Raw genomic sequence first — 27959 nt, 5'->3', positions numbered from 1 at the left:
TGCTGTGCAGGATGAGGCTGTTCTGACTGCACAGTCAGGATTTTGGGGTGTTTGGATCAGGATGAGGCTGTTCAGGACCCTTCAGGCTGCACTCTGAGGGTTTTGGGGTGTTTGGCTCAGGATCTGAGGCTCACCCTACAAATCCAGGGGCACAGCAGCTCCTTTCCTGCCAGCTGAGGCTGTTTGTCATCAGTCAGATGTCACACAACTCTGTGTCCCACAGTGAGGGGACACCAGCCCTGCCACCTGCCAGGTGCCACCTGAGCCCTCCCAGCCCCATTCCCCCAAAATCTGGGTTGCTTTAAGGCAGCTTTCAGTGGGCAGCAACACAAAAACCAAATCCATTCCCCATTCCCAGCTCTTCCTTCCCCCACAGGATGGGAAATAAAGCAAAAAATCAGGGAAAAAAATCAGGATTTTGATGGTTTCCCAGTCCCCAGGCAAACCTGTGACCATTCTAGGGACACAGCAGAGCAAACCAACTCCTGCTTGAGCTCCTGGATGAGACACTCTGCATCCTCTTCTTCTTGTCCCACCTCCATCCCAGCAGGAAAAAAAAGGGGGGAATTTGAAAGTATAATGCAAATCTCTTTTTTTCTCTCTCTCTTTTTTTTTTTGCTTTTTTTGGTCAGTTTTCTCCCTTTTTTTGGGTTTTTTTTTTACATATATACACAAATCCAACCACAAAACGTGGACCACAGTGCAACGTCTTGGCCGAGGAGCATCCAGCACTGGCTTAAATTGTGCAGCTTCTCTCCAACCCCAGGGGGATAAACCAACAAATCCATAAAATCCTCTCCTCTGCCAGCTTCGGGGGGAGCAAACAGAGGAAATTTTTTTTCCCCCTCGAGGAGGAAGAGCCCCAAAAAAAGGTCCGGTTGGGTCCCTGGAGGGGAGGTGTCGCTCAGAGGTGCCGTGGGCTGGGGTGGCCGTTGTGGTAGAGCTTCTGTTTGATGTGCACCATGTTGCCGGTGGCTTCCTCGTACTGCCGGTGGTGACGTTTCCGCAGCTCCTTCAAGTTACAAAATTTCGGGAGCCAAGACCAGGAGTTGTCTGCGAGGAAGGGAGGAGAAGGGGAGAGGTGAGTCCCCTGTTTTTAATCCATTTTTAACTCATTTTTTTCCCATTTTAACCCATTTTTTACCCATTTTTAATACATTCTTTACCCATTTTTTACCTTTTTTTAACCTATTTTTACCCAATTTTTACCTATTTTTTACCAATTTTTTACCTATTTTTACCTATTTTTTACCCATTTTTCACCCATTTTTAATTCATTTTTACCCATTTTTACCCTTTTTTACCCATTTTTACCTATTTTTTACCTATTTTAACCCTTTTTTTACCTATTTTTACCCATTTTTAATTCATTTTTACCCATTTTTAACCAATTTTTTACCCATTTTTACCCATTTTTAACCCATTTTTAACCCATTTTTAACCCATTTTTATCCATTTTTACCAATTTTTTACCTATTTTTTGTCCATTTTTTACCTATTTTTACCCATTTTTTACCCATTTTTAATTCATTTTTACCCATTTTTTACCCATTTTTAACCCATATTTTAACCCATTTTTACCTATTTTTTACCCATTTTTACTCATTTTTTTGCCCATTTTTTACCTATTTTACCCATTTTTTTAACTTATTTTTACCCATTTTTTACCCATTTTTTAACCCTTTTTTACCCATTTTTAACCCATTTTTTACCAATTTTTTACCTATTTTTAATTCATTTTTTACCCATTTTTAATTCCTTTTTTACCCATTTTTACCCATTTTTTACATATTTTTGCCCATTTTTTTACCCATTTTTAATTCATTTTTTACCCATTTTTAACCCATTTTTTACCTATTTTTTACCTATTTTTACCCATTTTAAACCCATTTTTAACCCATTTTTACCTATTTTTTACCCATTTTTAACTCATTTTCTTACCCATTTTTAATTCCTTTTTTACTCATTTTAAACACATTTTTTACCCATTTTTACCCATTTTTACCTATTTTTTACCCATTTTTAACCCATTTTTTACCTATTTTTTACCCATTTCTTACCCATTTCTTACCTATTTTTTACCCATTTTTACCCATTTTAACCCATTTTTAACCCATTTTTTAACCCATTTTTAACCTTTTTATCCATTTTTTACCAATTTTTTACCTATTTTTGTCCATTTTTTACCAATTTTTTACCTATTTTTAACCCATTTTTAACCCATTTTTAACCCACTTTTTACTCATTTTTTACCCATTTTTAATCCATTTTTTACCCATTTTTAACTCATTTTTAACCCATTTTTAACCCATATTTTAACCCATTTTTACCTATTTTTACCCATTTTTAACTCATTTTTTACCCATTTTCTACCTATTTTTTACTCATTTTTTACCTATTTTTACCCATTTTTTACCCTTTTTTACCCATTTTTAACCCATTTTTTACCAATTTTTTACCCATTTTTAATCCATTTTTTACCTATTTTTTACCCATTCTTTACCCATTTTTAACTCATTTTTTTACCCATTTTTAACCTATTTTTTACCCATTCTTTACCCATTTTTTACCCTTTTTTTACCCATTTTTAACCCATTTTTTACCTATTTTTACCCATTTTTTAACCCATTTTTTACCCATTTTAACCCATTTTTTACCCATTTTTTACCCATTTTTTACCCATTTTAATTAATTTTTAACCCATTTTTAACCAATTTTGGACCCATTTTTTACCCATTTTTAATTCATTTTTTACCCATTTTTAACACATTTTTAACCTATTTTTTACCCATTTTTTACCTATTTTTACCTATTCTTTACCCATTTTTTACCCATTTTTACCCATTTTTACCCATTTTAACCGATTTTTTATCCATTTTTTACCAATTTTTTACCTATTTTTAACCCATTTTTAACCCACTTTTTACTCATTTTTTACCCATTTTTAACTCATTTTTTACCCATTTTTTAGCCATTTTTAACCCATTTTTAACCCATATTTTAACCCATTTTTTACGTATTTTTTACCCATTTTTACCTATTTTTACCTATTTTTAACTCATTTTTTTACCCATTTTTTACCCATTTTTTATCCATTTTTTACCCATTTTTAACCTATTTTTAACCCATTTTTAACCCATTTTTACCTATTTATTACCCATTTTTTACCCATTTTTAATTAATTTTTTACCCATTTTTTACCCATTTTTACCACTTTTTAATTCATTTTTTACCCATTTTTAACTCATTTTTTTACCCATTTTTTACCTATTTTTTTACCCATTTTAACCCATTTTTACCCATTTTTTGCCCATTTTTTACCCATTTTTTACCTATTTTTACCCATTTTTAACCCATTTTTTACCCATTAATTCATCCCTCAGCCCGGAAATCTTTCCCTGCAGCAACATCTCAACTGCCAACCATTTCCCTGAACATTTTCCATTTTTTCCACCCCAAGGTGATTTCTGAGCTCCTCTGGAATATTTTCTATTTTATAAAAAATCTCATCCATCACCAGGAAGGAGCTGCAGGTCATTGGAACCAACCCTGAGTTGTGACATTGAGTCACTGCTGAGTGACTCTTCCAGTGCAAAATTTGGATTTTTTCTGCCCCTGTCTCCCATTTCTTACCCCAGAAGGGGAAATTACTCAAATTTTAGATTTGTTCCACAAAAAACCAAATTTTTCCCTGCTTGTTGCCCTTCAAATCACTCGTTTGCATCGTTGGTTTGAATAAAAAAGTATCTTTTTTGATATTTCATTGATATTTCATTGATGTCTTTTTTGATATTTCATTGGCCAAGCTTTTCTTAAAATAAGTAAATTTTATACCTTAAATAGGCAAAACTATTTAAGGTGTTTATTAAATATTATTATTAAAATAATATTTATTAAGTAAATACCTTAAATAGGTATTTATTATATAAAATAAATTTTATATATATATTATATTATATTATATTATATATTTATAATATTATATATTATTATACTATTATACTATTATTTATATTATATTATATTATATTATATTATATCATATTATGTTATGTTATGTTATATTATTTATTTATATTACATATTATATATTTATTATAATATATATTATATCATATATTTTATGATATAATAATATATATATTTCATATAAGGTATTTATTATATAAAATAAATTATATATATTTATTATATTATATTATATATTTATAATATTATAGATTATATTATATTATTTTATTATTTATATATTATATATTTATAATATTATAGATTATATGTTATTATAATATTTATTATAATATATATTATATTCTATATTTATCATATATTTATTATATAAAATAAATACCTTAAAACAGGCAAACACAAGGAAGTGGAAAAAAATGAACCAAAAGAGATCAATTAGCCAAAATTCTAAATTAATTACTAAAAATAAAAGGGTGTGAATTACTAAAATTCACTAAGATATCTTTTTTTATATCTTTTTTGATTTTTCATTGGCCAAGCTTTTCTTAAAATAGGCAATATATATAATAGCAAAACCTATTTCAGGTATTTATTAAATATTATTATTAAAATAATATTTATTAAGTAAATACCTTAAATAGGTATTTATTATATAAAATAAATTATATGTATATTATATTATATGTATATTATATTATATTATATTATATTATATTTTTGTAATATTATATATTATATTATAATATTATATTATTTATATATTATATTATATTATATTATATTATGTTATGTTATGTTATGTTGTTATATTATATATTTATAATGTTATATATTATATATTTATTGTATTATACCATATATTTTATTATATATTATAATATATATATTTCATATTATATATTTATTATATAAAATAAATACCTTAAAACAGGTAAACACAAGGAAGTGAAAAAAAAAAACCAAAAGAGATCAATTAGCCAAAATCCTAAATTAATTACTAAAAACAAAAGGGTGTGAATTACTAAAATTCACAAGTGATAATTCCACTCCCTGCCCAGCTCTGGAGAAACATCTCCCCCCAAAATCTGCTGGAACTCAGGAGCCCCAAAATTGGCTGAAATCTCCCTGGAAAATTTGGATAATTTCAGCCTCGGGAGAGTCCTGACTCAGAAACTGCTGCTGGGGACTGGAGAAGAATAATGGGAAATTAATAAAAGAATAATGGGAAATTAATAAAAAAAGGGAAATTAATAAAAGAATAATGGGAAATTAATAAAAGAATAATGGGAAATTAATTAATAAAAATAATGGGAAATTAATAAAAGAATAATGGGAAATTAATAAAAGAATAATGGGAAATTAATAAAAGAATAATGGGAAATTAATTAATAAAAGAATAGTGGGAAATTAATAAAGGAATAATGGGAAATTAATTAATAAAAGAATAATGGGAAATTAATAAAAAAAGGGAAATTAATAAAAGAATAATGGGAAATTAATAAAAGAATAATGGGAAATTAATTAATAAAAGAATAATGGGAAATTAATAAAAAATAATGGGAAATTAATAAAAGAATAATGGGAAATTAAGAAAGAATAATGGGAAATTAATAAAAAATAATGGGAAATTAATAAAAGAATAATGGGAAATTAATATCATTTTTTTAATCGGAGTTTTTTACAAAGTCCACTTCCCTAATTGGGATTTTTTCTGAGATAAATCTTTCTCCTGCTTTTTTCTCCTTTTGCTCTGAGCTGTGGGTTTAACAGGAGATTTGTAGGGAATTTGAGGGAATTTCAAGTCATTCCCTAATTTAATATTTTTTCTATCATTTTTTTTTTTTTCCTCCTCCAAATATTCAAGTCTGTGCTGAGGGAGGAAAATGAGGCAAAAAATGGGGCAGAAAGGAACAATTTGGTCCTTCTCAGGGTGGGAATTTGGGATTTTCATTTCCCCCAAATTTGGCAGTTCTGCCCAACCCTTTTCCCCGTGGGGCTGAACGAAACTTCTCCACATCTGGCCAGCTGTGAGGCTGGGGGACCTCAGCTGGCACCGGTGATGTCTGTCATTGTCACCACAGTGTCACAGGGTTACACAGCCAGGCTGCTCTGCATCTGCCCGCTAAGGAAAAATACAGATTTTTCTGGGGAATCCAGGTTTTTCTGGGAAATCCAGATTTTTCTGGGGAATTATGGTCCTGCCTGAAGAAAAAAATCCATATTTTTTCTGGGGAATTCAAATTTTTCTGGGAAATTCAGATTTTTCTGGAGAATTCTGGTCCTGCCTGGAGAAAAAAATCCAGATTTTTCTGGGAAATCCAGATTTTTCTGGGGAATTCTGGTCCAGCCTGAAGAGAAAAAATCCAGATTTTTCCAGGAAATCCAGATTTTTCTGGGAAATCCAGATTTTTATGGGAAACCCAGATTTTTCTGGGGAATTCTGGTCTGGCCTGAAGAAAAAAAAATCCAGATTTTTATGGGAAATTCAAATTTTTCTGGGGAATTCTGGTCTGGCCTGAAGAGAAAAAATCCAGATTTTTCTGGGAAATCCTGATTTTTCTGGGGAATTCTGGTCTTGCCTAGAGAAAAAAAATCCAGATTTTTCTGGGAAATCCAGATTTTTCTGGGGAATTCTGGTCCTGCCTGAAGGAAAAAATCCAGATTTTTCTGGGAAATCCAGATTTTTCTGAGGAAATCCAGATTTTTCTGGGGAGTTCTGGTCTTGCCTAGAGAAAAAAATCCAGATTTTTCCAGGAAATCCAGATTTTTCTGGGAAATCCAGATTTTTATGGGAAATTCTGGTCCTGCCTGAAGAGAAAAAAATCCAGCTTTTTCTGGGAAATCCAGATTTTTCTGGGAAATTCTGGTCCTGCCTGAAGAAAAAAAATCCAGATTTTTCTGGGAAATCCAGATTTTTCTGGGAAATCCAGATTTTTTGGGGAATTCTGGTCCTGCCTGAAGAGAAAAAATTCAGATTTTTCTGGGGAATCCAGATCTTTCTGGGGAATTCTGGTCCTGCCTGAAGACATTCTGCCCACAGAATTGCCACACCAATGGGATATTTTTCCACTTGGAGAAATCTCTTCCATCAGGAAGGAGCTCCAGGTTATTCTTCAATCACAGAATTGTGGAATATCCTGAGTTAGGAACAACCCACGAGGATCACTGAGCCCAACCCCTGGGATAAAGAGAATTAGGATATTCCTGGCCAAATTCAGTTATTCCTGAGTCACAGAGTCATGGAATATCCTGAGCTGGGACTGATCTATGAGGGTCATCGATTTCAACTCTTAGGATGAAGAAAATTAGGATTTTCCTGGCTAGATTCTGTTGGTTTTGCATCACAGAATCACAGAATATCCTGAGCTGGGAGTGACCCACGAGGATCACAGAGTCCAACTCTTAGGATAAAGAAAATTAGGATATTTCTGGCTAGCTTCTGTTATTGTTGAATCACAGAATATCCTGAGCTGGGAGTGACCCACGAGGATCACTGAGTCCAACTTTTAGGATAAAGAGTGCTAGGATAACCCTGGCCAGATTCTATTGTTGTTACATCACAGAATATCCTGAGCCAGGAGTGACCCATGATGATCACAGAGTCCAACTCCTGCGATAAAGAGAGCTGGGATAACCCTGGCCAGATTCTGTTATTCTTCGATCACAGAATCACAGAATATCCTGAGCTGGGAATGACCCACAAGGATCACCAAGACAAACTGCTGAGGTAACGAGAGCTAGAATATCCCTGGCCAGATTCTGTTATTCTTGAATCACAGAATATCCTGAACTGGATGTGACCCACAAAGATCACAGAGTCCAACTCCTGGGATAAAGAGAGCTGGGAGATCCCTGGCTAGATTCTGTTATTCTTGCATTACAGAATATCCTGAGCCAGGAGTGACCCATGATAATCACCAAGTCCAACTCTTAAGATAAAGAGGACTAGGATATTCCTGGTCAAATTCTGTTATTCTTAAATCACAGAATCACAGAACATCCTGAGCTGGGAGTGACCCATGATGGTCACCAAGCCCAGCTCTTTAAGATAAAGAGAGCTGGGATATTCCCGGCCAGATTCTGTTGTTCTTGAATCACATCAATATGTTATTCCTGAATCACATATTAATCCAGAAAATTCTGTAATTCCAGAATCATAGAATATCCTGAGCTGGGAGCAACCCATGAGGATCACAGAGTCCAACTCCTGAAATAAAGAGAGCTGGGATGTCCCTGGTCAGATTTTGTTATTCCTGAATCACAGAATCACAGAATATCCTGGGCCAGGAGTGGCCTATGAGAATCATCAAGCCTAAATCTTAGGATAAAGAGAGCTGGGATATTCCTGGCTAGATTCTGTTGTTCTTGAATCACAGAATATCCTGAACTGGGAATGACCCATGATGATCACCAAGCCCAGCTCTTAAGATAAAGAGAGCTGGGATATCCCTGGCCAGATTTTGTCATTCTTGCATCACAGAATCACAGAATATCCTGAGCCAGGAGTGACCCACCAAGCCCAACTCTTAGGATAAAGAGAACTAGGATATCCCTGTCCAGATCTATGCCAAATCCCCATGGAACAAAGCCCCAGGCTGACCTTTCCCAGCTCCCAGTGATGCCTGATGGGTTTTTTGTCCTTTTCCATTATACTTTTATACTCTTTTTATATCCTTTTTACCCTTCCCCATTCCTGTACTTTCACTCCCTATATCTCAGCCCCACATGTTCATAACCCTTGTACTCCAGCCTTGCTCAGAATTCTTTGGAGAAGACAAAACAATCTCCACAATCTCAAGAACATGAGGCACCAACCTTGAACAGATTCTCATCACTGGGACATGTTTTTGTAAAGTAAGGTGTAACCTTTTTGGGGAGAGATAATTAGAAAAAGGGCAAAATTACTTCATTTGTTAAGCTTCTTATTGGGGAATTTTACATAAGTATGCTAATTGGTGAGGTCCATAAATTAATTAAATTATTATTCATTATTAATTTATTAATTTAAATTAATTAAATTAATAAAACAAGTGATCTCATCGCTCTCCTTTCATCGTGGTGCACCTGAGATCCTATCAAACCAAACCAATACCCTTTTCCTATACTGCCTATCTGCATCTCAAAAATTTTTTTTACCAGCATTTTAGGCACCACCAGGGCTGGAGGGGAGAGCAGGAGGAGGAACAACACTCACCATACCGTCGGCTGGTCCTCCAAGCCCGCACGGCGTAGTGCAGAACTCCATCCATCCACACCAGGAACCAGCTTATACAAAAGCCCAGCAAAAGTCCCAGCATCAGATCAATCTCCTGCTTGGTTACATTGTCAGTCACAAAGTAGTTCTCCGAGGAGTCCACCACCGACTGGTCCCCGTCGTAAGGGATGACATAGTGGACGTGATGCCTGGGGCAGGGGACAGAAATGTGGGGGGAAAAAAATCAGTGGGGAGGTGATGCCTTGAGGGGTTGAACTCAAACAGGCTGGGCAAAATTAAGAGATTTAAAAATAAAATAAAATAAATAAATTAAAAGCTGTTAAATTTACTGAAGGGACTTCAGGTGCATTTAGGGCAGACAGAGCCTACCCAGGGCCTACACCCAAAATGGACAGCAGGTTATGGGGTTTTCATACTTTATGAGTTTTTTATAATGTCACAGGTTTTTTATACTTTATAAGTTGTTTATCAGCTCACAGGTTTTTCATATTTTATAAGTTCTGCCCATTTCCATATTGAGGTTTAATCCTCCAATTACATCTTCAGTCAATTACTCCAAGATTGCTCCCCCAATTAATTCACTGTTGTTTACATATCTCAGGGCCTGAGACAGTGAGGTGTCCTTGAGTTTTGGGCTTGGAGAGGAATTGTTTTGTCAAAAAACGAGAGAAATTAGCTTAGCACCCTATATGGAGCCCAGAGTTACACACTAGAGAATCACAGGATTACAAATACACGAAAAATACAGAAGCCAAAATCCTAAAGAATCAGAGGAGCAGATCATGTTCTCCACCCTCCCAGGATGGCCAGAGCTGCTCCAACACCTTTTTTCCCTCTTCCCACCTCCATCCCTGGGAGCTGCAGAGCTGCAGGGCTGTCCTGGCTTTCTGTGCTGCACAAAAAGGAGGAAAGCACAAAAATCCTGTCACATCCCTGCCACAGCTCATCATCGGAAGACAAGACTGAGGACAGCACGAGGTCACCCCGAGGTGCAGAGGGGACAGGCTGGGGGCAGAAGCCACCAGAGCCATGCTGCTGGGTGGCCCTGGAAGTGCCACCACTGCCATCCCCCTGGAGGAGGGACAGCCGTCCTGTCCCTGCCCTGTGGATGTCCCCAAGTGCTGCTCCATGTCCCTCTCCCTCAGGGAAATGAGGCTGCTGTCCCTCCCGCAGCAGAATTTACAGATTTTTACATGTTTAATGGATGAAAACCTGCCTGGGTTGCTCCTCCAGCACCACAGCCAGGAATTCCTGCTGCAGCTCTCAGGATTTTCCTCTCCCCCCCTGGAAAAGTCCCACCAGCTCCAAAACCACCTCAGCTTCTCCTGCTCCCTGACCAGGCTGATTTGGGGTTTTTCTCCAGCAACTCCTGCCTGGAGCAAACAGCAAGAATCCCTCCCAGCATGGGAGAAGCTGGAAAAACTCCTGCAGGGGGGAAGGAGCAGCTCTGTCAGCTCCAAAACTTCCCAAAACTCCCACTTTTGGAGATGCTGTGCCAGGAGGGGGATTGGGCTCGTTTTTGCTGTGAGGTGATGGAGAGCAAGCTTGGGATGGAGCTGAAAAGCTTTGGGCAAAGCAGGGAAATGGCAGGGCTGGAGTGAGGGAGGTGTGGAGCAGGAAAAACCAGGCTGGCGGGGATGAGCAGAGGGGATGAGCAGGGAAAGGGTTTGGGGGGTCTGTGGGGTGGGAGGATCTGGGAGTGGGGGATAAAAGGGGCACAGATCTTCTCTGGAGGCTCTGAACCTCCTTAGAACAGCTCTGCACCTTCCCAGGAGCAGGAATGGGGATAAAAGGGGCACAACTCCTCTTCAGAACCTCTGAACCTGCTTGGAACAGCTCTGCACCTTCCCAGGAACAGGAATGGGGATAAAAGTGGCACAGATCTTCTCCAGAACCTCTGAACCTCCTTAGAACAGCTCTGAACCTTCCAAAGAGCAGGAATGGGGATAAAAGGGGCACAGCTCCCCTCCAGAGCAGCTCTGAACCTTCCTGGGAGAAGAAACGGGGGATAAAAGGGGCACAACTCCTCTTCAGAACCTCTGAACCTGCTTGGAACAGCTCTGCACCTTCCCAGGAGCAGGAATGGGGGAAGAATGGGGCACAACTCCCCTCCAGAGCCTCTGAACCTTCCCAAGAGCAGGAATGGGGCAAAAAGGGGTACAGCTCCTCTCTGGATCTTCCAAACCTGCTTGGGACAGCTCTGCACCTTCTAAAGGGCAGGAATGGGGCATAAATGGGTCACAACTCCTTCTGACCAGCTCTGCACCTCCCCAGGAGCCCCAGGCTGCCCAGCCTCACCCAGAGTGGACAGTGGCGGTGCTGTCCCTGCCCCAGGAGTGACCACAGAGCCACCCAGGCGATGCACAGCCCCACTCACCCTCCAGCACCACCATCCCGGCACTGGCTGCTCCCCAGTGCTCCCAGTCCGGGGGTCAGGGGGTGTCCCAGCGCTGCCCAGTGTCCCCAGCACGCTGTCCTGTCCCTCCCCCAGGCACAGCCCAGCTCCCACTCGGCGAGGAGAGGAGGCAAGGCATGAATATTCATGAGGTGCAGGTTGCTGGATAATCACGCCTGAGAAACGTCCAAATATTTACACAAACAAACCTCCACTCAAAGGAACCTTCTGAAAACAGCCCTAATCTCAGCCAGGGCTTAATGGGGACACCTGCACGGCAGGCAGCGCTCGGGGTGAGCTGGGATGGGGCTGGGATGGGGCTGGGAAAGGTTCTGGGGTGGGCAGAGCTCTCCAGCTCCTCCGGACCCCAATGGCACCCTGCAGGAGGGACCAGGCTGGGAAGGGATGGGGGATGGCAGCTCTGGTGGCTCAGGGCAGCCCTGATCCTGACTGGTCATGCTGGAGGGTTTGGGAGCAGGGAGTTGCCCCTGGGAAAGTCCAGGGGGTGAGGATGTGCGAGGGAGAGCAGCCCAAAAGGGGATGGGACAGTTCCCGTGAGTGCAGAGCTGCCAGTGCTCATCATTCCTAAATCCCTGTGCACACATCTCCAATATTCCACACTTCCCAAATCCCTGCACATAGACCTTCCATATTCCATGTATCCCAAATCCCTGCACACACACCTTCCATGTTCATCTTTCCCAAATCCTTGAACACACATCTCCAATGTTCACCATTCCCAAATCCGTGTACAATCTCCCATATTCCATCATTCCCAAATCCCTGCACACAGACCTTCCATATTCCATATATCCCATATCCCTGCATACACACCTCCCATGTTCATCATTCCCAAATCCCTGCACACACATCCCAAATTCCATCATTCCCAAATTCCTGCACACACATCTCCTATATTCCATCGTTCCCAAATCCCTGCATGCACATATTCCACACTTCCCAAATCCCTACACACACATCCCATATTCCATCATTCCCAAATTCCATCATTCCCAAATCCCTGCACACATCTCCCATGTTCATCTTTCCCAAATCCTTGAACACACATCTCCCAAGTTCATAATTCCCAAATCTCTGCACACACATCTCCCATATTCCATCATTCCCAAATCCCTGTGCACACATCTCCCATATTCCATATATCCCAAATCCCTGCACACACATCTCCCATGTTCCACACTTCCCAAACCCCTGCATACACATCCCATATTCCATCTTTCCCAAATTCCTGCACACATATCTCCCATATTCCATTTTTCCCAAACCCCTGCACACACACCTTCCATGTTCATCATTCCCAAACCCTTGAACACACATCTCCCATATTCTATCATTCCAAAATCCCTGCACACACATCTCCAATATTCCATACATCCCAAATCCCTGCACACATCTCCCATATTCCATCATTCCCAAATCCCTGTGCACACATATTCCACACTTCCCAAATCCCTGCACACAAATCTCCCATATATCCCAAATTCCTGCACACACACCTCCCATGTTCATCTTTCCCAAATCCCTGAACACACATCCCATATTCCACACTTCCCAAATCCCTGCACACACCCCTCCCACATTCCATGCATCCCAAATCCCTGCACACACACCTCCATGACACAGGGACACCTGGCTGGTCCCCAACTCCCTCCGTTTTGCTCCTGGCAGCACAGCCACAGCCCAAAGATCCCCAAAGCCCTCCCAAAACCTGGGCTGCTTGGAGAGATCCAGAATGGAATTTCCTTGGCAGGGCTGGGCTGTGTGTCCTCTGCATGGCTGTGTGTCACCTGTGCTGTGTCACCTGTGCAGTGTCACCTGTGCAGTGTCACCTGTGCTGTGTCACCTGTGCAGTGTCACCTGTGCTGTGTCACCTGAACCCCCCAGGGCAGAGCAGCACAAATCCAACAGAAAGTGAAACCTTTGACCAGTCTGGGTGAGGAAACTCAACCAGCCAAGTACCAGAAATCAAAGTTTGGATCCCAGGAGCAAATTCCCTCAAAAGAAAAGCCTCCTGACACTAAAGCTCCCCAGGAAAGCACCTGAGGCTCTGCAACCTTCCAGATTTTGGGAACTTTGAGTCACCAGAACAATCCCACACAGAGAAAATCCCAGAGCTGCATTTCCACTCTGTGGAGTTTTCTGGAAGGAGTTTAGCAGAGTCCAGGGAAGGTGAATTTTTCCTGCTGTTGCAACAGTTGGGAGAGCTGAGCTGCAGGGAATTTCATCCCCTCCTTGCCTTAACAGGACTGAAATGTGAGCAGGGACAGAACCCCACGACTTTCTGTTTCTGCTGAAGCCCCCTGGGGATGTTCCAGGAGGAAATCAGACCTTGCCACATCAGCACAGCGAGTTATTCATAGTGACAAAGGAGCAGGGTCCCCACCAGCTCCCTGGGGATTTGGGAACTGGAACGTGCCCTGGGTGGCTCTGGGGACCAAACCCAGCGAGGGAATGTGTCACCTCTGAGCTGAGCAGGGTGTGGGGACAGGAAAGCCCTGGCAGCTCCTGCAGGGCACTGCCAGGGAGGGCAGACAGGGCTGGGCAGCAGTTTGGGGCTCATCAGGGCAGGGCTCATTGCACCAACCAAAGCCCTTTGGGGAAGAGAAAAAATCCTCCTTCAGAGACCAAAAACCTCCTTCAGAGACCAAAAACCCCCTTCAGAGACCAAAAATCTCCTTCTGAGACCAAAAATCTCCTTCAGAAACCAAAAACCTCATTCTGAGGCCAAAAATCTCCTTCAGAAACCAAAACCCTCCTTCAGAGACCAAAAACCTCCTTCAGAGAAAAAAAACTTCCTTCAGAGACCAAAAATCTCCTTCAGAAACCAAAAACTTCCTTCAGAGACCAAAAACCTTCTTCAGAGACAAACCTCCTTCAGCCTGGCATCACCTCAGCCCCTGGCCAGAGTGGGTGTGACACAACTCTCTGTGACAGTTGTGTCACATGAGGTCCTCAACAGCCAAACCATGTCCTGTCCGTGTTTATTTACAAAAAAAGGATGTACCAAATAACCTGAGGGTCAATTCCTGGGCAGCTCCAGCTGGTGCCAGGTTAACCCTGTGCCACCTCCCCTCCCGTGCCCATCCAGCTGTGCCCATCCAGCTGTGCCCATCCAGCTGTGCCCATCCAGCTGTGCCACCCTCGCAGACCATCCTGAGCTCTCCCCACCCTGGCCGTGCTGGAGCTTCCGCAGGAAGCAAGGATGGGGACAGAAACGCCACCACAGCTCAGGCCACGAACTCCTGGCAGCAGGAGGGGCTGGCGAGAGGCTGATCTGCTGTCACCCGGCTCAGGGGACAAAGCGACGCTGCCCGACGAAGGGAGCGCGGGGTGTGAGTGTGTGTGTCTGTGCCCGAGCTGTGACATCCCTGTCCCCATCCCCAGCCTGTGACAAAGGGGAAAACCTCCTCTCCTGCTCCGAGCGGCTCCGCCGGGCTGCCCCCAGCGCTATTGTCCCTTGCGGTGACCTTGTGTGAGCGCCGGCGGCTGCTGCAGCCACAGCCCGGCTCGGAGCCTCGGGAAACCCACGGGGGTGGCTGGAAAGGGGCAGAGCTCAGAGCTGCCTGCGCTTCCCACAGCGCCCGGTGCCCTGGGAATGGGGACGGGATGGGGACAGGATGGGGACAGGGATGGGGATGGGGACAGGATGGGGGCGGGATGGGGATGGGATGGGGACAGGATGGGGAGAGGGATGGGGATGGGGACAGGATGGGAGGGATGGGGATGGGATGGGGACAGGATGGGGAGAGGGATGGGAACAGGATGGGGACAGGATGGGGACAGGATGGGGATGGGGACAGGATGGGGACAGGGATGGGGATGGGGACAGGATGGGGACAGGGATGGGGATTGGGATGGGGATGGGATGGGGACAGGATGGGGACAGGGATGGGGATGGGATGGGGATGGGATGGGGACAGGGATGGGGACAGGGATAGGGACAGGATGGGGACAGGATGGGGACAGGGATGGAGACAGGGTGGGGACGGGGTGGGGACAGAATGGGGACAGGGATGGGGCGGGATAGGGACGGGGATGGGGACGGGGATGGCTCAGCCCGGCTGTGACAGTGACACACGTCACATCTCCCGGCCTCACGCTGCAGCTGCCACATCCCGGCTGGACCAAACCCTTCCCCAGCCGCAGCAGGATTTGGGGAAACAGAGGCTGATCTATTTGGGGAAACAGACCCTCCCTGTCCTGCAGCCCTGCCTGACCTTGCAGCCCTTTTCCGGCACCCCGAGCATGGCAGAGCCCTTCCCAGCCGCACGCCAGGGTGGTGACACCGCGGCACAGGTGACAACATCTCCCTGGTGCCCATCCGGGTGGGAACATCCCCTGCCAGGAGCCCGGGAAGTCCTGCTGCTCCCCGAACCAGGCAAAGAGAGCTCTCAGCACATCCTCGGAGGGGCTGGGGATGGAGAGCTTTGATCACCTTCCCGGAGTGGCTGGGAGAGGAGGAAACTGAGGGGAAATGTCCCTCGTGTCCCTCCTGCCAGCAGTGCCACCCTCCCCAGCGATCCCAGCACACATCCCAGTGCAGGATCTCCTTGCTCAGGACAGCTCCAGCCCTTCTCCCCGCCTGGATCAGCCCCTGGAGCATCCCTCGGGCAGGAGGAGCCGCCCGGGGCTGGCTGAGCCCCCAGCCCTGCCGCAGGCTGCCGCTGCTCCCAGCCCTTCCCACAGACCATTCCTGCGAGGGAAAGGCTCGGCCAAGGTCACTGCGAAGGTCAGTGGCGAGGAGGATCCACGCCTGAGCTCCGGAGGTCCCTGCGCTGCCCAGACGGGAGCTCGTGAGCCCCCCGGGCTGTTCTGGCGGCTCCTTGCCCCGCTCAGGTGTCATCTCTCCCCTCCGGCTCACCCTGCCTCCTGCACGGACGCCCTTTGGTGTTTTTCCTTTGCATGACATCACCCAGCTCCTGATCCGCCGCCAGCTCTGCTTCCAGAGAGGACCCTTTGCTGGCTGGGAGGGAGAAATTCGGACCAGGGCAGCGCTGCACCCTGCAGTCCCGCACTGTCCCCTCCCTGGGGACACCCTGGGGACAGCCACGTTCCCAGGGAGGCTGCCTGAGCTCAGGCACGGCGATTTGGACAGGCTGGTTGCCTCCACATGCTGAGGGTGGAGAGTGCCAAGCTCCCCCAGGGATCTGCTCCAGCAGCCACATTCCTGCTCAACAGGAGCCAAGGCGTGGCTGTCACCCCTCGCTGTCACCCCTCGGCTGTCACCCCTCGGCTGTCACCTCTCCCTGCAGCAGCCCGGAGGCAGATGTGAGGAGAGGAGCTGTCCCTGTCACAGCCAGCCCCACAGCAGGCTCAGCTCCAGGTGGCAGGGCCAGCTCTGTCTCTGCTGACGTTCTCACTCCATCCCCACTTCCCAACGGTGGCAGGAGAGTTTTCCCAGCTGTGGATTCATCCCAAGGCCCGGGGGTGCTGGCAGCTCTGCCCTCCTCGGCTCTGTTGGTGACAGCTGAGTGGAAAAGCCCAGCCCAGCCCCAGGGTGACACCTCACCTGCCCAGGGGAGGACATCAGCCACCCCTCAGAGGCCAGGGGACACTCGGTGACAAAGGCACTGCCAGCCCAGGGTCACTCAGACTGGGAACAGCAGCTCAGTGGCACTCAGAGGATGCAAATGTGGAGCAGCAGGAGCAGCTCCAGGCAGCCCCAGGTCCCTCTTGGAGGAAACTGGGAAAACACTCTGGGAAAACACTCTGGGAAAAACCCCCAAGGGCTCCAGCCCTGCACAACACAGGTGGCACCAGCTCCCTCCTGGTCCTCCCAGTCACAGCTCCCAGCTGATGTCACAGACTCAAAAACACCTCCCAGCCCTTCTTGTCTCAGCAAATTGCTCCCTTGCTCCTGGCGTGAAGTGACAAACTGCAGCCCTGGTGGCCCTGGTGCCACAGGGAAGGGTGAGGTGGGGATCAGCCTCCAGCAGCACCTGGAGGTGGGGCTGGTGTTCTTCCCCAGGGTCTGGACTGTCCCCAGTCACTGCAAACACACTGAATGCTTAGAAACACGACCAAAAATTAAAAAAAAAAAAAATATATATATATATATATATATATACAGAACTGCTTGAACTTGTCCTGGGACCTTCTGGGTCAGTGTCCCATGGAGGGGAGGACAGGCAGAAAGGCACATCCCTGACACAGGGACAGAGCCAGCCACTCCTCCGAGGGTCTGAAGAGCTCTTTGAGGTGGCAGCTGGAGCAGCCAGCCCTGCTGGCCATGCCCCTGGGTGGCTCCAGTGACCCCAGAGTCCCCAGAACGTGGCCAGAGCTTGGGGCACCTCTGGCTGTGGCTCCTGCTGCTGCCTGCCAGCCTCCCCCAGGACCAACCCGGGGTGCCAGCCACCCCTGGATGGAGCAGAAATGGGACAGGAGCAAGGGACTCCTCAGGTGGGGCTGGAAACACAGCCAGACCTCACCCCAGGGCCAGGGCAGGCTGGGGATGCACTGAGGACAGCCTGGCAGAGCTCAGAGCCCCACGGCCACCAGCACACCTGGGCTGTGACACAGAGCCAGCCCTCCCTGCCCACAGCCACCACCCTGGGGACAGTCCCAGCCCCTCCGAGGGACACGAGCTCAGGGCACATTGCAGCTCCTCCCGGGGAGCACATCCTGCTGTGCCCAAAGCTGGAGAATTCCCGGGGAGGAGACCCACTCTGCCGGCCTGAGGAAGGAGAATCCAGGCTGGCAGAGTGGGAAGGAAAACATTTCTGAATGAATTATTGGGTCTGACTGACATTGCGACCGCGGCTGGGGCAGGAGGGAAATCATTAATTGCAGCAGCTCAGCCCACTGCACATCAATCTTCATTCATTCCAATCCCTCCTTCCTTCCCATTTCTGCAACATTTACTTTTTCTCCCCATTCCTCCCCGCAACACCCTGAACTGCAGCCAGCTCCCTCCTCCAAGGACTCCCTTTGCTTCTTGGCAAATTAAGTTCTTCATCAAGCCCTGCTAGCAGTGCTGACAAGAAGCTCCAGGCCACAGCCCTGCCTGCTCAGAGCTCTTGGACAGCCAGCAGAGAGGACAAAGGCATCCTTTAAATGCCTTTAAATCGTTTTTAAAAATGCCCCAAGCTGGTGCTGGGGCAGCAGGGCAGAGCTCAGAGCTCAGAGCTCAGCACAGGAGGATTCAGCAGGAAGTTCCTCCATCGAGGCAGGAGAATTTTGGAGCCAAACTCAGGAGCAGAGGCTCGAGTGCTGCTTCTGCTGGCAAGAGCCATTGCTTCCACGTACCCGAGGCAAGAGATAAACTTTGCTTTTTTGCCTCCTCTCCCAGCCAGGCTCGGTTTGGAAGCTGGTTTGTGCACTTTCGAAGAAATGACCCAGAGAGGTCTGCAGAGAGTGCCATGGCTGATTTATCTGCCTCAGCAGCATCTCTGCACACACAGAGAGAGCAGAGAGGGGTGGCACTGCCACCTTCTCAGCCCCGGGCAGGAGGGACACTCTGCCAAGCCACCAGCGAGACCTGACCCTCCTCAACCACTCCAAACGCCAAAATCCATTACCAGCAGCTCCTTTTCACCACCACTGAACTGAGCTGTGATGAGTAAAAAGAGAAACTGCTGGAAGAAGCAAAGAAAAACTCCTAAACTAGTGCAAAACATCAGAAGGGCTCAAAAAAAAAAAAAAATTAGCTAAGGAAACGCAAATGCTTGCCAAAACCAAGTTGAAGGCGCTGTGGATGTTTTTTACCCACAGTCTCTCGAATTGACCTCAGCAGGGAGCTGCCCGAGGTGCTAAGGCTGCTGCCACATCCCCGGGCCTGGAGGTGTCCTGGTCCCTTCCCTGCCGCTCTGTCACACGAGGCTGAGGAGGAGCCGAGGGGAGGAAGGCCCTGCTCACCTTCGGGGCGGCAGGCAGGGTGGCAGGAAGGGCAAAGCAGCTTCTCTTCACCAGGCGAAGCACATCGCAGCTCCAGGGCCACGGGGGGACGTGCCGCCCGGGTGACAGGATGCAGCTGGCTCCAGAGGAGCTCCAGGAGGAGTGGAGCTCACATCTGAGCGCTGGATGTGACAAGGGAGGGCTCTCCCAGCGTGTCCTTTGGCTGGCACAGCCTCACGCTGCTCGCCTCCCCCACAGGCAAGAAAGTCTCCCGCAGGCGGTGAGTAACCAGGCACAGGAGGGATGAGGATCACCAGCAGCAGTCCCACTGAGACAGGGGGAAATTCACCTCCCCAGAGCTCAGCTCCAGGCCTGAGCAGAGGTTCCGGAGCAGCAGCTTCAAGCTGAGCACTTCGGGGATTACACCCAAGAGCGATGTTGTTTGGGAGGATGGAGAGTTCCCAAGAGCCGTGGGGAGAGGCAGGGATTTGTCCAGTCATAAACTTGTGCACAGCAAAGGCAGCTCTCCCGGCCCAGCAGCCATCCCAGCGCTCCTGGCTCACCCAAAAACACAGCCCAGCCTCCTCCATCTGTGTCCAGCAGCATCACAACTCCCAGCGGGGGAAAAGCCACGGAAAATTCAAATCTGATCAAAGGTTGCACAGCCTCAAAGTGACTCTGTCCTAGGCGGCAGATAGTGACTCTATCCCGGCCTGGACGTGGTTCCTCTCATTCCTCCAAACCCCATTCCATTTCTAAACCACACAGCCACCGACTGCAACGCCCAGACCACGAACGGGCTGGGAAAACATCACAGCCCAGCCCAACAACAAAGGCATTTCGAAACGACAACCGTTCCAATCCAAGTTGCTCACTTTCGCAGGGCTCCGGAATGCCTCTGCACAAACACGCACACAAAGGAAAAATGGACTTCCAAACCCACGGAAAACTCTTCTTCCGGGAAAAAATAAACCCAACACCCCCCACCCCCCCACCCCGGCTCCTCTTCATGCAGGAGGGAAGGTGAGACACAGCCAGAATGCAAAAATGGTAGCCCAGCCAGCTCTGCCTGTCGCTGGCCACCAGCTCCCCGGGGAGGCAAGGTGGGAAGGGGCTGGGGGAGGGAAGATGCTCTGCGGGGAACTCACCTTCCACAGTTGCAGTGACAAACTCGGTCTTCCCCTCTCAGATGCGGTAGGATGTAATTGTGAAATCTGTCCAACAACGCATTCATGTCCATCAAGCAAGCTATTGCCTGTAAGAGCCCACAACCAAGGCATCTGGTCAACTCTGGATGATGGAATAAAACATTGACTCTAGTTTGATTGCCAGAGACTGAAGCAGTCATCAAGAAAAGAATCTCGGGTGGTCGGTGGGGCACACGGGCATGCAGACACACACACAGAGGTGCTCAGGCGGAGGGACAGTGCGGGGGGAAGGTGGCGGGTGTGTGTGCGGGGAGGGGGGGGGGGTGACGATGGAGGGGAGGGAGAGAAGCAAAAATCTCTTACCATAACGATAGAGGCGCCCAGGATCATGAAAATCATGGTGTTTGCATTCATGGACATCAATAGGCAATGGGCAGCGGTCGGGTCCCGGCGCCCCCAGCCCGCGGAGGGCGAGCGGCGGCCGCGCTATTCCGCAGAGCCGAGCGCGGGGCGCATCGCGCTCGCTGCCCGCACGCTGCGGTGCGGCGGGGGGCGGCGGGGCGGCGGGGCGCCCCCCGCGCACACACACGCACTCCCCCGTGCCGGGGATGCCGCGGGCTCCCGAGCCCCCTGCCCGCTTTATTTTTTTATTTTTCTAGGACGAAGGTGACAGGTAAAAAAAAAAAAAAAAATTAATTTAAAAAAAATTTAAAAATTGAAAATGAAAAAAAAAATTAAAATGGAAAGATATTGTAAAAAATGGTAATTCCACCTCCGCCGCTGGCCCCGGGCTCCCCCCGGCCGCGGTGGCGGAGGGTGCGCGGCTCCGGGAGCGGGCACCCGCCGCTACAAGCACAGCCTTCATGCAGCAACTGGGAAGCGAGGCAGCCAAACCCGGGCTGGGGGGGGAGGCTGGGGGAGGAGGAGGCAGGCTGCAAAAAAATCACCCACGCCGGGGGAGCCTCATCGCATCCTCTCCCCCGACCCTCCCCAAAATCATCCCCGCTGCCGAGCGCCGAAAATAAAAATCGCCAAAAAAAAAAAAAAATTAAAAAAAAAATATTACCCCAGCCCCCAAATCACCGCGCCCACCTTCACCCCCCCCAAAAATCAGCCCCACAAACCCTCCCGGCTCGGGGCTGCGCTGTCCCCGCCGCTCGCTCGGCTCGGCTCGGCAGCCCCCAGCCCAGCCCCTCCCGGGCGCGGGTGGCTCCGCGCCGCCGGCCGGCCCCGCTCGGGGGAGGGATGCGGGATGCAGGGGAGGGATGCGGGATGCAGCGGGGGGGAAGATGCGCCCAGGCAGCGCCGGCCGCCCCCTCCCCACCCCGGGCATTTACCTACGTGGGGAGGCGCTGCTCCGGGAGCGGCTCATGGCGAGCGGCGGCGGCAGCTCTGCGGGCCGGCCCTGCGGGGCTCCCCCCGCCCCGCAGCCGCACGCGGAGCCCCGGCAGAGGCGCTTGGCCGCGTTTCGAGTGCCACACGCCATCCTCACCCCGCCCTTCCTCCGCCCGGGGTCGGCCCCGGCCCGTCTGGCCGCCCGCGGGTTTGGCCCCGCCGGGACCCCTGACCTCGCTCGGGCCGGGCTGCGGGCAGTGCTGGGTGCGGGCAGTGCGGGCAGTGCTGGGGGTGCGGGCAGTGCGGGGTGCGGGCAGTGCTGGGGGTGCGGGCAGTGCGGGCAGTGCGGGGTGCGGGGAGTGCCGGCAGTGCTGGGGTGCGGGCAGTGCTGGGGTGAGGGCAGTGCGGGGGTGCGGGCAGTGCGGGCAGTGCGGGGGTGCGGGCAGTGCTGGGGGTGCGGGCAGTGCGGGGTGCGGGCAGTCAGGGGGTGCGGGCAGTCAGGGGGTGCGGGCAGTCAGGGGTGCGGACAGTACTGGGTGTGGGCAGTGCCGGGGTGCGGGCAGCCAGGGGTGCAGGCAGTGCGGGCAGTCAGGGGGTGCGGGCAGTGTCGGGCTGCGGGCATTCCGGGGGTGCGGGCAGCCAGGGGTGCGGGCAGTGCTGTGGTGTGGGCAGTCAGGGGGTGCGGGCAGTGTTGGAGATGCGGGCAGTCCGGGGTGCGGGCAGTGCTGGGGGTGTGGGCAGTGCGGACAGTGCCTGGGTGAGAACCCCGCGCTCCGAACCCTCGGCACAGCCTCCCTTTTCTCTGCTCCGCTCCATCCCTGCCCCGCACCCCGCAGCACCCAAAGGACACCCCAGGGAGGCAGCAGGTGCCCGGCTCTCCTCGGAGCAGGGAGCAAATCCCACCTCTCCTGCAAACCCTCCCTGCTCTTGGCCCCCCGGGAGAAGCTGGGATGGTGCAGAAGAACTTCGTCCCATCGACCAAACCCTCAGGTGAAGGACAGCGCTATGCTCAGGATCTCCACGGCTTTGTCTCACCGTGCTGTTGGTCACTCCAACTCGAGCCACGTTTAGGAGCTTCTGGGAAAATGAAAAGTGCCCAGCCAGGAATTTTCGATTTGTTTGGTTGTTGTTGCTTTTCCAGTGAGCCAGTGGAAGAACGAAGCAATTCCAGCCTCCACGTGGGAAAAGCATGGCAGCTTTGCTTGATGTCCTGCAGTGCCTTCAGCTCGCAGCCCTCAGCCTTCCTCACGGCGAGCTTCTCCTCGCTAGAACCAAAGTCTTCCTTTTTTCATCCTTCTCAGGGTCACCAAAGCAGAGTTTGCCGGTGTTGGGTTTTGCATTTTTGCATATTTGTTTTCCTTCAGCTCCTCAGGCCACAATCAGCCTCCTTATGTAATGACTTGTGTTATATAAACTCCATTCTTCAAGGAACAGTCATTAACCTACTACTGGGTATTGAAAATACCAAAATACTGTCACACAATTAAAATCACTAAATGGTGTCCTCAAAGTAGAGCACAGATTGCGTTGCAGATTTTTTTTTAATTTTTTTTTTTTTTTTTTAATTAAACCACACACATGAAACATTTGACAAGCCAGGCTCTTCATGCAAAAGAGCAGCAAGAATGGGAAGGCACCTCTTGCTGCATCCTGCCCAACCCTCTGCCCTGAGCTGCTTCCACTTCTTTTCGAGCTCAGAAGTGGATTTTGCCATCGATATGCAGAGCTCGGAGAGGATGCAGCTGCTTACTCTGCCGGCTGTGGAAAACAAAAGCGTTTCTAAAGTCACAGGCAAATAAAATCACAGCAGGGAACAGTCTGAAGAAACTCTCGGGGAGTTTTGTGGGACTGAAGTTTCTCCTGTTCCCCAGTCAATGTTCTTGAGCAATCCCACCAGATTGCATTGTCTGCATTCCTCAACAGGAACATAACTTCAGCAATAAGACACCAGCAGTACAGAGGGAGAAAATCACCAGAATCCTCAGTTTTTATGTACATGAACCCCTTGGAAAGATGTGCTGATGTTGTTGAGAGAAAGAAGGATGTTCAGGATGTTCTGAAGGTCTCAAGAACCACAAGCAAAGACACAAAACCAAGGGACACTCAGGTGAAAGAGACTCCAAAGGAGGAGTGCTCAGGGCTGTGCTAATAGCTGGGATTTGCAGAGGGATGGAAACCCCAGAAAACCCTTGGCAAAATCTGCCCCCAACAGGAGCAGCATCGACATCCCAGAGCAAGAGAGCAGAACTTCACACTTCCATAGATGCCATTCTTTAATCTATCCAGCTTTCCACAGAAAGTCAAAAAAGCCAGAGAAGGGCTGACAAAACCCAATCGCTGTGTTTGGAGAGGAATCTGCATTTTAAAGCCACCTTTGCCCGCCCTATGGAAATTGGGGGAATAGCCCAGATAGCTGGGAATTCTCCCTGAGAGCAGAAATTCTCATTATTCAGTCTGTGTTCACAGGGTGGGAATCCTTCCCTGCTTCTCTCCACTAAAGAGGGAGAAAGCAACTCCAGACTTTGAAAAGGAATCTTTCAGCACTGATTCTCATCAAGAGTTGATCCATCAGTCTCCAGGACAGGGAAGAGCACACAAACACTCATATCCCACCCTGCTCTTGAAGGAAAAACCACATTCTTTGTCCCATTTAACTTTAAATTAAAGTTTCTCTTGAAATTTGACACAGAAGGTTTTTTATCCCTACACATATATATTTTTGTATGTGTAAATGTGTGTATCTCAAAGACAAGAACCCCATAAATTTCCTGTATAAGCTGAGCTTCAGGGGGGATTTCAATGCTAATGAAGCATATGGAGAAAAAGTATTTCTATAAATCATAAATTTTTCAGTGACCTTCCAGTTAAATGAAAAGTGATGTGACAAGAGTTTTAATTAACCCATGAAAAGAACTGCTGTAAATCTCCATACACACAAAACACAAGTTAAAACATCCTGTGTGGGTTTTTTTCTGCAAAAAAAAAAATGAAATAACAACCAAAAACTCTGGATAGGATGAATGAAGTTGAAAGCAGGAAACATTTCCAAACAAGTTTCACCTTGCCACTGAAAAACTTCGGTGCTGGGGAAGCAAAACTCTGCTCCAAGCACTCAGCACTGCTTGCTTGGAATATCTTTTTAAAGGGATCAACTCCAGAACCATCTCCTTCCTTTGGCTGCAAATATCCCCATGGAAACAAGAGATGCTATCAGGCAGACAAACGAGGAGGAGCAGAAATCCTTCAAACACAGAATCTCTGGGAATAAAACGGGACAGGAGAAGACGATTGGAAATCAAACTCTGCAAACCTCATCGCAGCTGCTGCTCCAGCTCCTCATCCCGTTTGTTCTGATCGTCATCCTCCGCAGAATTTCTGCTTTAAGTGCTTTTAACAGACCAAAAAAACCCCCAGCACAGGTGATTCCAGGTTATTAAACATTCCCAGGACCCAGGGCTGATGCACTGACCCATTTGGCCACTGTCCAGCACAGGGATTGAGCTGGCAGAGGGCTAAGCTTCACCACTAGCACAGCCAACCCCCAGATCCCAGGGGTGGAGAGGTGTAAGGTTTCTTGGAGGGCTTGACTCAGACCTCAGCATCTGCAGCTGCCAAAAAAAAATGCATTTTCCAACGTGGCTTTGCAGTTTCCAGGTGTGGAACACGAAATGATGCTCTTTAATGTGGTTTTTTTTGTGTTCCCTGACAGAGGTCGAGCAGCATCACCACAAACTGCACAGAGGGGGAATATTTGCCTGGACTGAATATCCTGGCAGCAAATTCCTCCACGTGCAAAACAACTAAAGTTAAGGAAAATTAGGTAATTCTTGTCAGTTGCCAGAGGCCAGGGACAGAATGAGAGAAGCCAGAAGCACCAACACTTCCAACAGGATGTTTACAAAGCTGTCCTCAGGTATCCCAGCTGTAAAGAGCCTGCTTTGCTCCAAATCATTCACAGGTGCTTTTTAAAAAAAACAACTTTTAAGGTTTTTTTTTTCCCTTGCCTGAAAGCAACACCACTTTAGCAGTCACACTCTGAACGGGGAATGATTTGGTTTGTTTTCCCTTTGATCAGTCTGAGCAGACAGAACTCGGAGCTTTTGCTCTGTTTGTACACAAATCCCCAATCTCTGGGGTTTGAGTTGTGTTTACTTTCGCTGTAAGGGAGGAAAATGCTTCCATTCAAAACTACTTTGGTTAAAAAAAGCCCAAATTTGAATTATTTCTGTTGACAGTGGAGTTTGCCCCCATTTTCCTAGAAAAGACACATCCAGTGGGGCTTGACTACTGCAGTTACAGCCTGGCAGTCTCGTTCACCTCACACAAATATTCCATGTCTTACCTCAAAAAGAACAGCCACACTTCCTCAGCTTCTATTTTGAAAACAGACAGACTCACAGGTTTCTTTATTTTTATTGGATGCTTCCAACTTCATAGCTAATAATATACAGATATTCAATTTTTTCATCGTTCCATTCACATCCTCACAGAGTTCAGCCATTCTGTCACATTAAAATTAAAAAAAAAAAAAAGCACAACTGAAATAAAATAAATTCAAAAGCTGGAAAAAATACATTATAAACTTATATTTAAGAAACATTCTCTTTATAATTAAAGACCTACTTGCAATAATTAAAGTAGGATTTAAAGAAAAACTTGATTTTTTAAATTTTTAAATAGGTGGCCTTTGTGTATACTTTTTAATCATTTCATATGTACAAGCCCAACCAGTATCTCTGCCTACCTGTGACAGAATACCTGAAAAAAAAAAAAAGACACTGAAAAGGAGTTTTTAAACAAACAAACAAAAAAAAGATCAATATTCATTTTCCAGGAAAATACAGTATAATCAGAACTTTAAACACATGCTTCCCTCATCTGTATTAAGGCCTAAGAGACAGATGTGCTTTAATAAAAGCAGACAGTATGAAGAAAAGTCCTTCCACTTTTCTCTTCAAATTCCTGTAACAGCTCATCTATTTCGTTTTCCATGTCTTCTGTGTGTTGTATCTGGAAGAGGAAAAGAGACTGAGCAACCAGGCAGAAAACTGAAATAATCCCAGGATTTTGGGTTACTGGGAAATCTAACTCAGCAGGCCAAGGGGATTTTATTGCACTTTGTACCCAATTTTGTACCTTTGTATTGCACTGCTGTCTCCAAGTGCTTTATTGCACTTCCCTGAGATTCCCAGAGGTCCCAAAAGCACAGATTTGGCACAAAAAGCACAAAAGATATTCTGCTTTCTGTGGATCTGCAGATCCCAACCCACCCAAGTGGCACTTGAGGAGTTCTGTTGAGGAGGAACCATCCCTCCTCCCTGCCCAGACAACAAACCGAGCTCCAGAATAGCTGCAGCCACACGGAACAGATGGCTGGAATTTCAACTCCTTGAACCCTCTTTAGGTTCCTTGGATCTGGAAAGGACTTCAGACCAGAATAGATCCCACAGGAGGAGTTCACCATCCCACAGTCAAAGCAGCCTGGGAGGGTGAACTCCTCAGCCTGGGCACTGGGAAAGGACACAACTCCTTCCTCTGCTCTCATCACGTCGAGTTTTAATTTTAGTTTTTAGTTTAATACAATAAAATACACCTGTTCAGGATGGTTTTTAGGGATAGCAGGATTCAGAATGCCACTCTCATGTTTAAATCCCACCTAATTACAGCTGCTTTAGAAGGAGTTCACTTTGGAAACCATTTGCCCAACAGCATTTGGGCAAATCCATTTGCCATTTGCCCAAAATCCATTTGCCCAACTGCACCGAAAATAACCAGAATGTGGAAATGTCCATCCTGACATGGATTTTACTGAAAAACTGCAACGTTCAGGATCTTTCTGGAGCACTAAGCAAAGCCCTGAGCAGTCCTGATTCCTCTACTTACACACTGGCAGAGCTCACAGATGAGGAAAGCACCCAGCGTTGCCTCCTCGTGGTTATCCTGGATGTCCACGTTGATCACATGCACTGGCTGACATGTCTCCTGCTCTCTGGAATTTAAATCTATTTAAAACAAAACAAAACACAACAGCAAAACTTGGGGT

The 27959-nt window shown here is 47.2% G+C and overlaps 1 protein-coding gene and 1 long non-coding RNA gene across 6 annotated transcripts; both read right to left on the bottom strand.

Annotated features, from left to right (window-relative positions):
* Positions 1-632: 632 nt before the first annotated feature.
* LOC146421792 (transmembrane protein 240) lies at positions 633-22054 on the bottom strand. 5 transcript variants are annotated; one of them, XM_085047061.1, is made up of 4 exons: positions 21919-22054; positions 20582-20688; positions 9164-9372; positions 633-1053 (listed from the first exon to the last, which is right to left on the bottom strand). In XM_085047061.1, exons 2-4 carry the CDS (start codon positions 20671-20673, stop codon positions 905-907), a joined length of 450 nt encoding a protein of 149 aa, XP_084903187.1. In that variant the 5' UTR covers positions 20674-20688; positions 21919-22054; the 3' UTR covers positions 633-904. The 5 variants fall into 5 exon arrangements, with proteins under 5 accessions (XP_084903187.1, XP_084903189.1, XP_084903188.1 ...); XM_085047063.1 differs by having other exon boundaries at positions 21923-22016; XM_085047062.1 differs by lacking the exon at positions 21919-22054 and adding an exon at positions 20945-21582 and having other exon boundaries at positions 20582-20723.
* Positions 22055-26287: 4233 nt separating this feature from the next.
* Positions 26288-27950, bottom strand: LOC146421791 (uncharacterized). Its single transcript, XR_014848464.1, has 2 exons — positions 27800-27950; positions 26288-26926 (listed from the first exon to the last, which is right to left on the bottom strand). It is a non-coding gene; the product is annotated as an uncharacterized LOC146421791 (long non-coding RNA).
* Positions 27951-27959: the final 9 nt, after the last annotated feature.

Source organism: Lichenostomus cassidix, unplaced genomic scaffold, assembly GCF_008360975.1.
Source record: "Lichenostomus cassidix isolate B80296 unplaced genomic scaffold, HeHo_3.0 HiC_scaffold_801, whole genome shotgun sequence".
Classification (NCBI taxonomy): Eukaryota; Metazoa; Chordata; class Aves; order Passeriformes; family Meliphagidae; genus Lichenostomus; species Lichenostomus cassidix.
The sequence above is the reverse complement of the archived record's forward strand: the minus strand, read 5'-3'. Positions and strand labels throughout refer to the sequence as shown.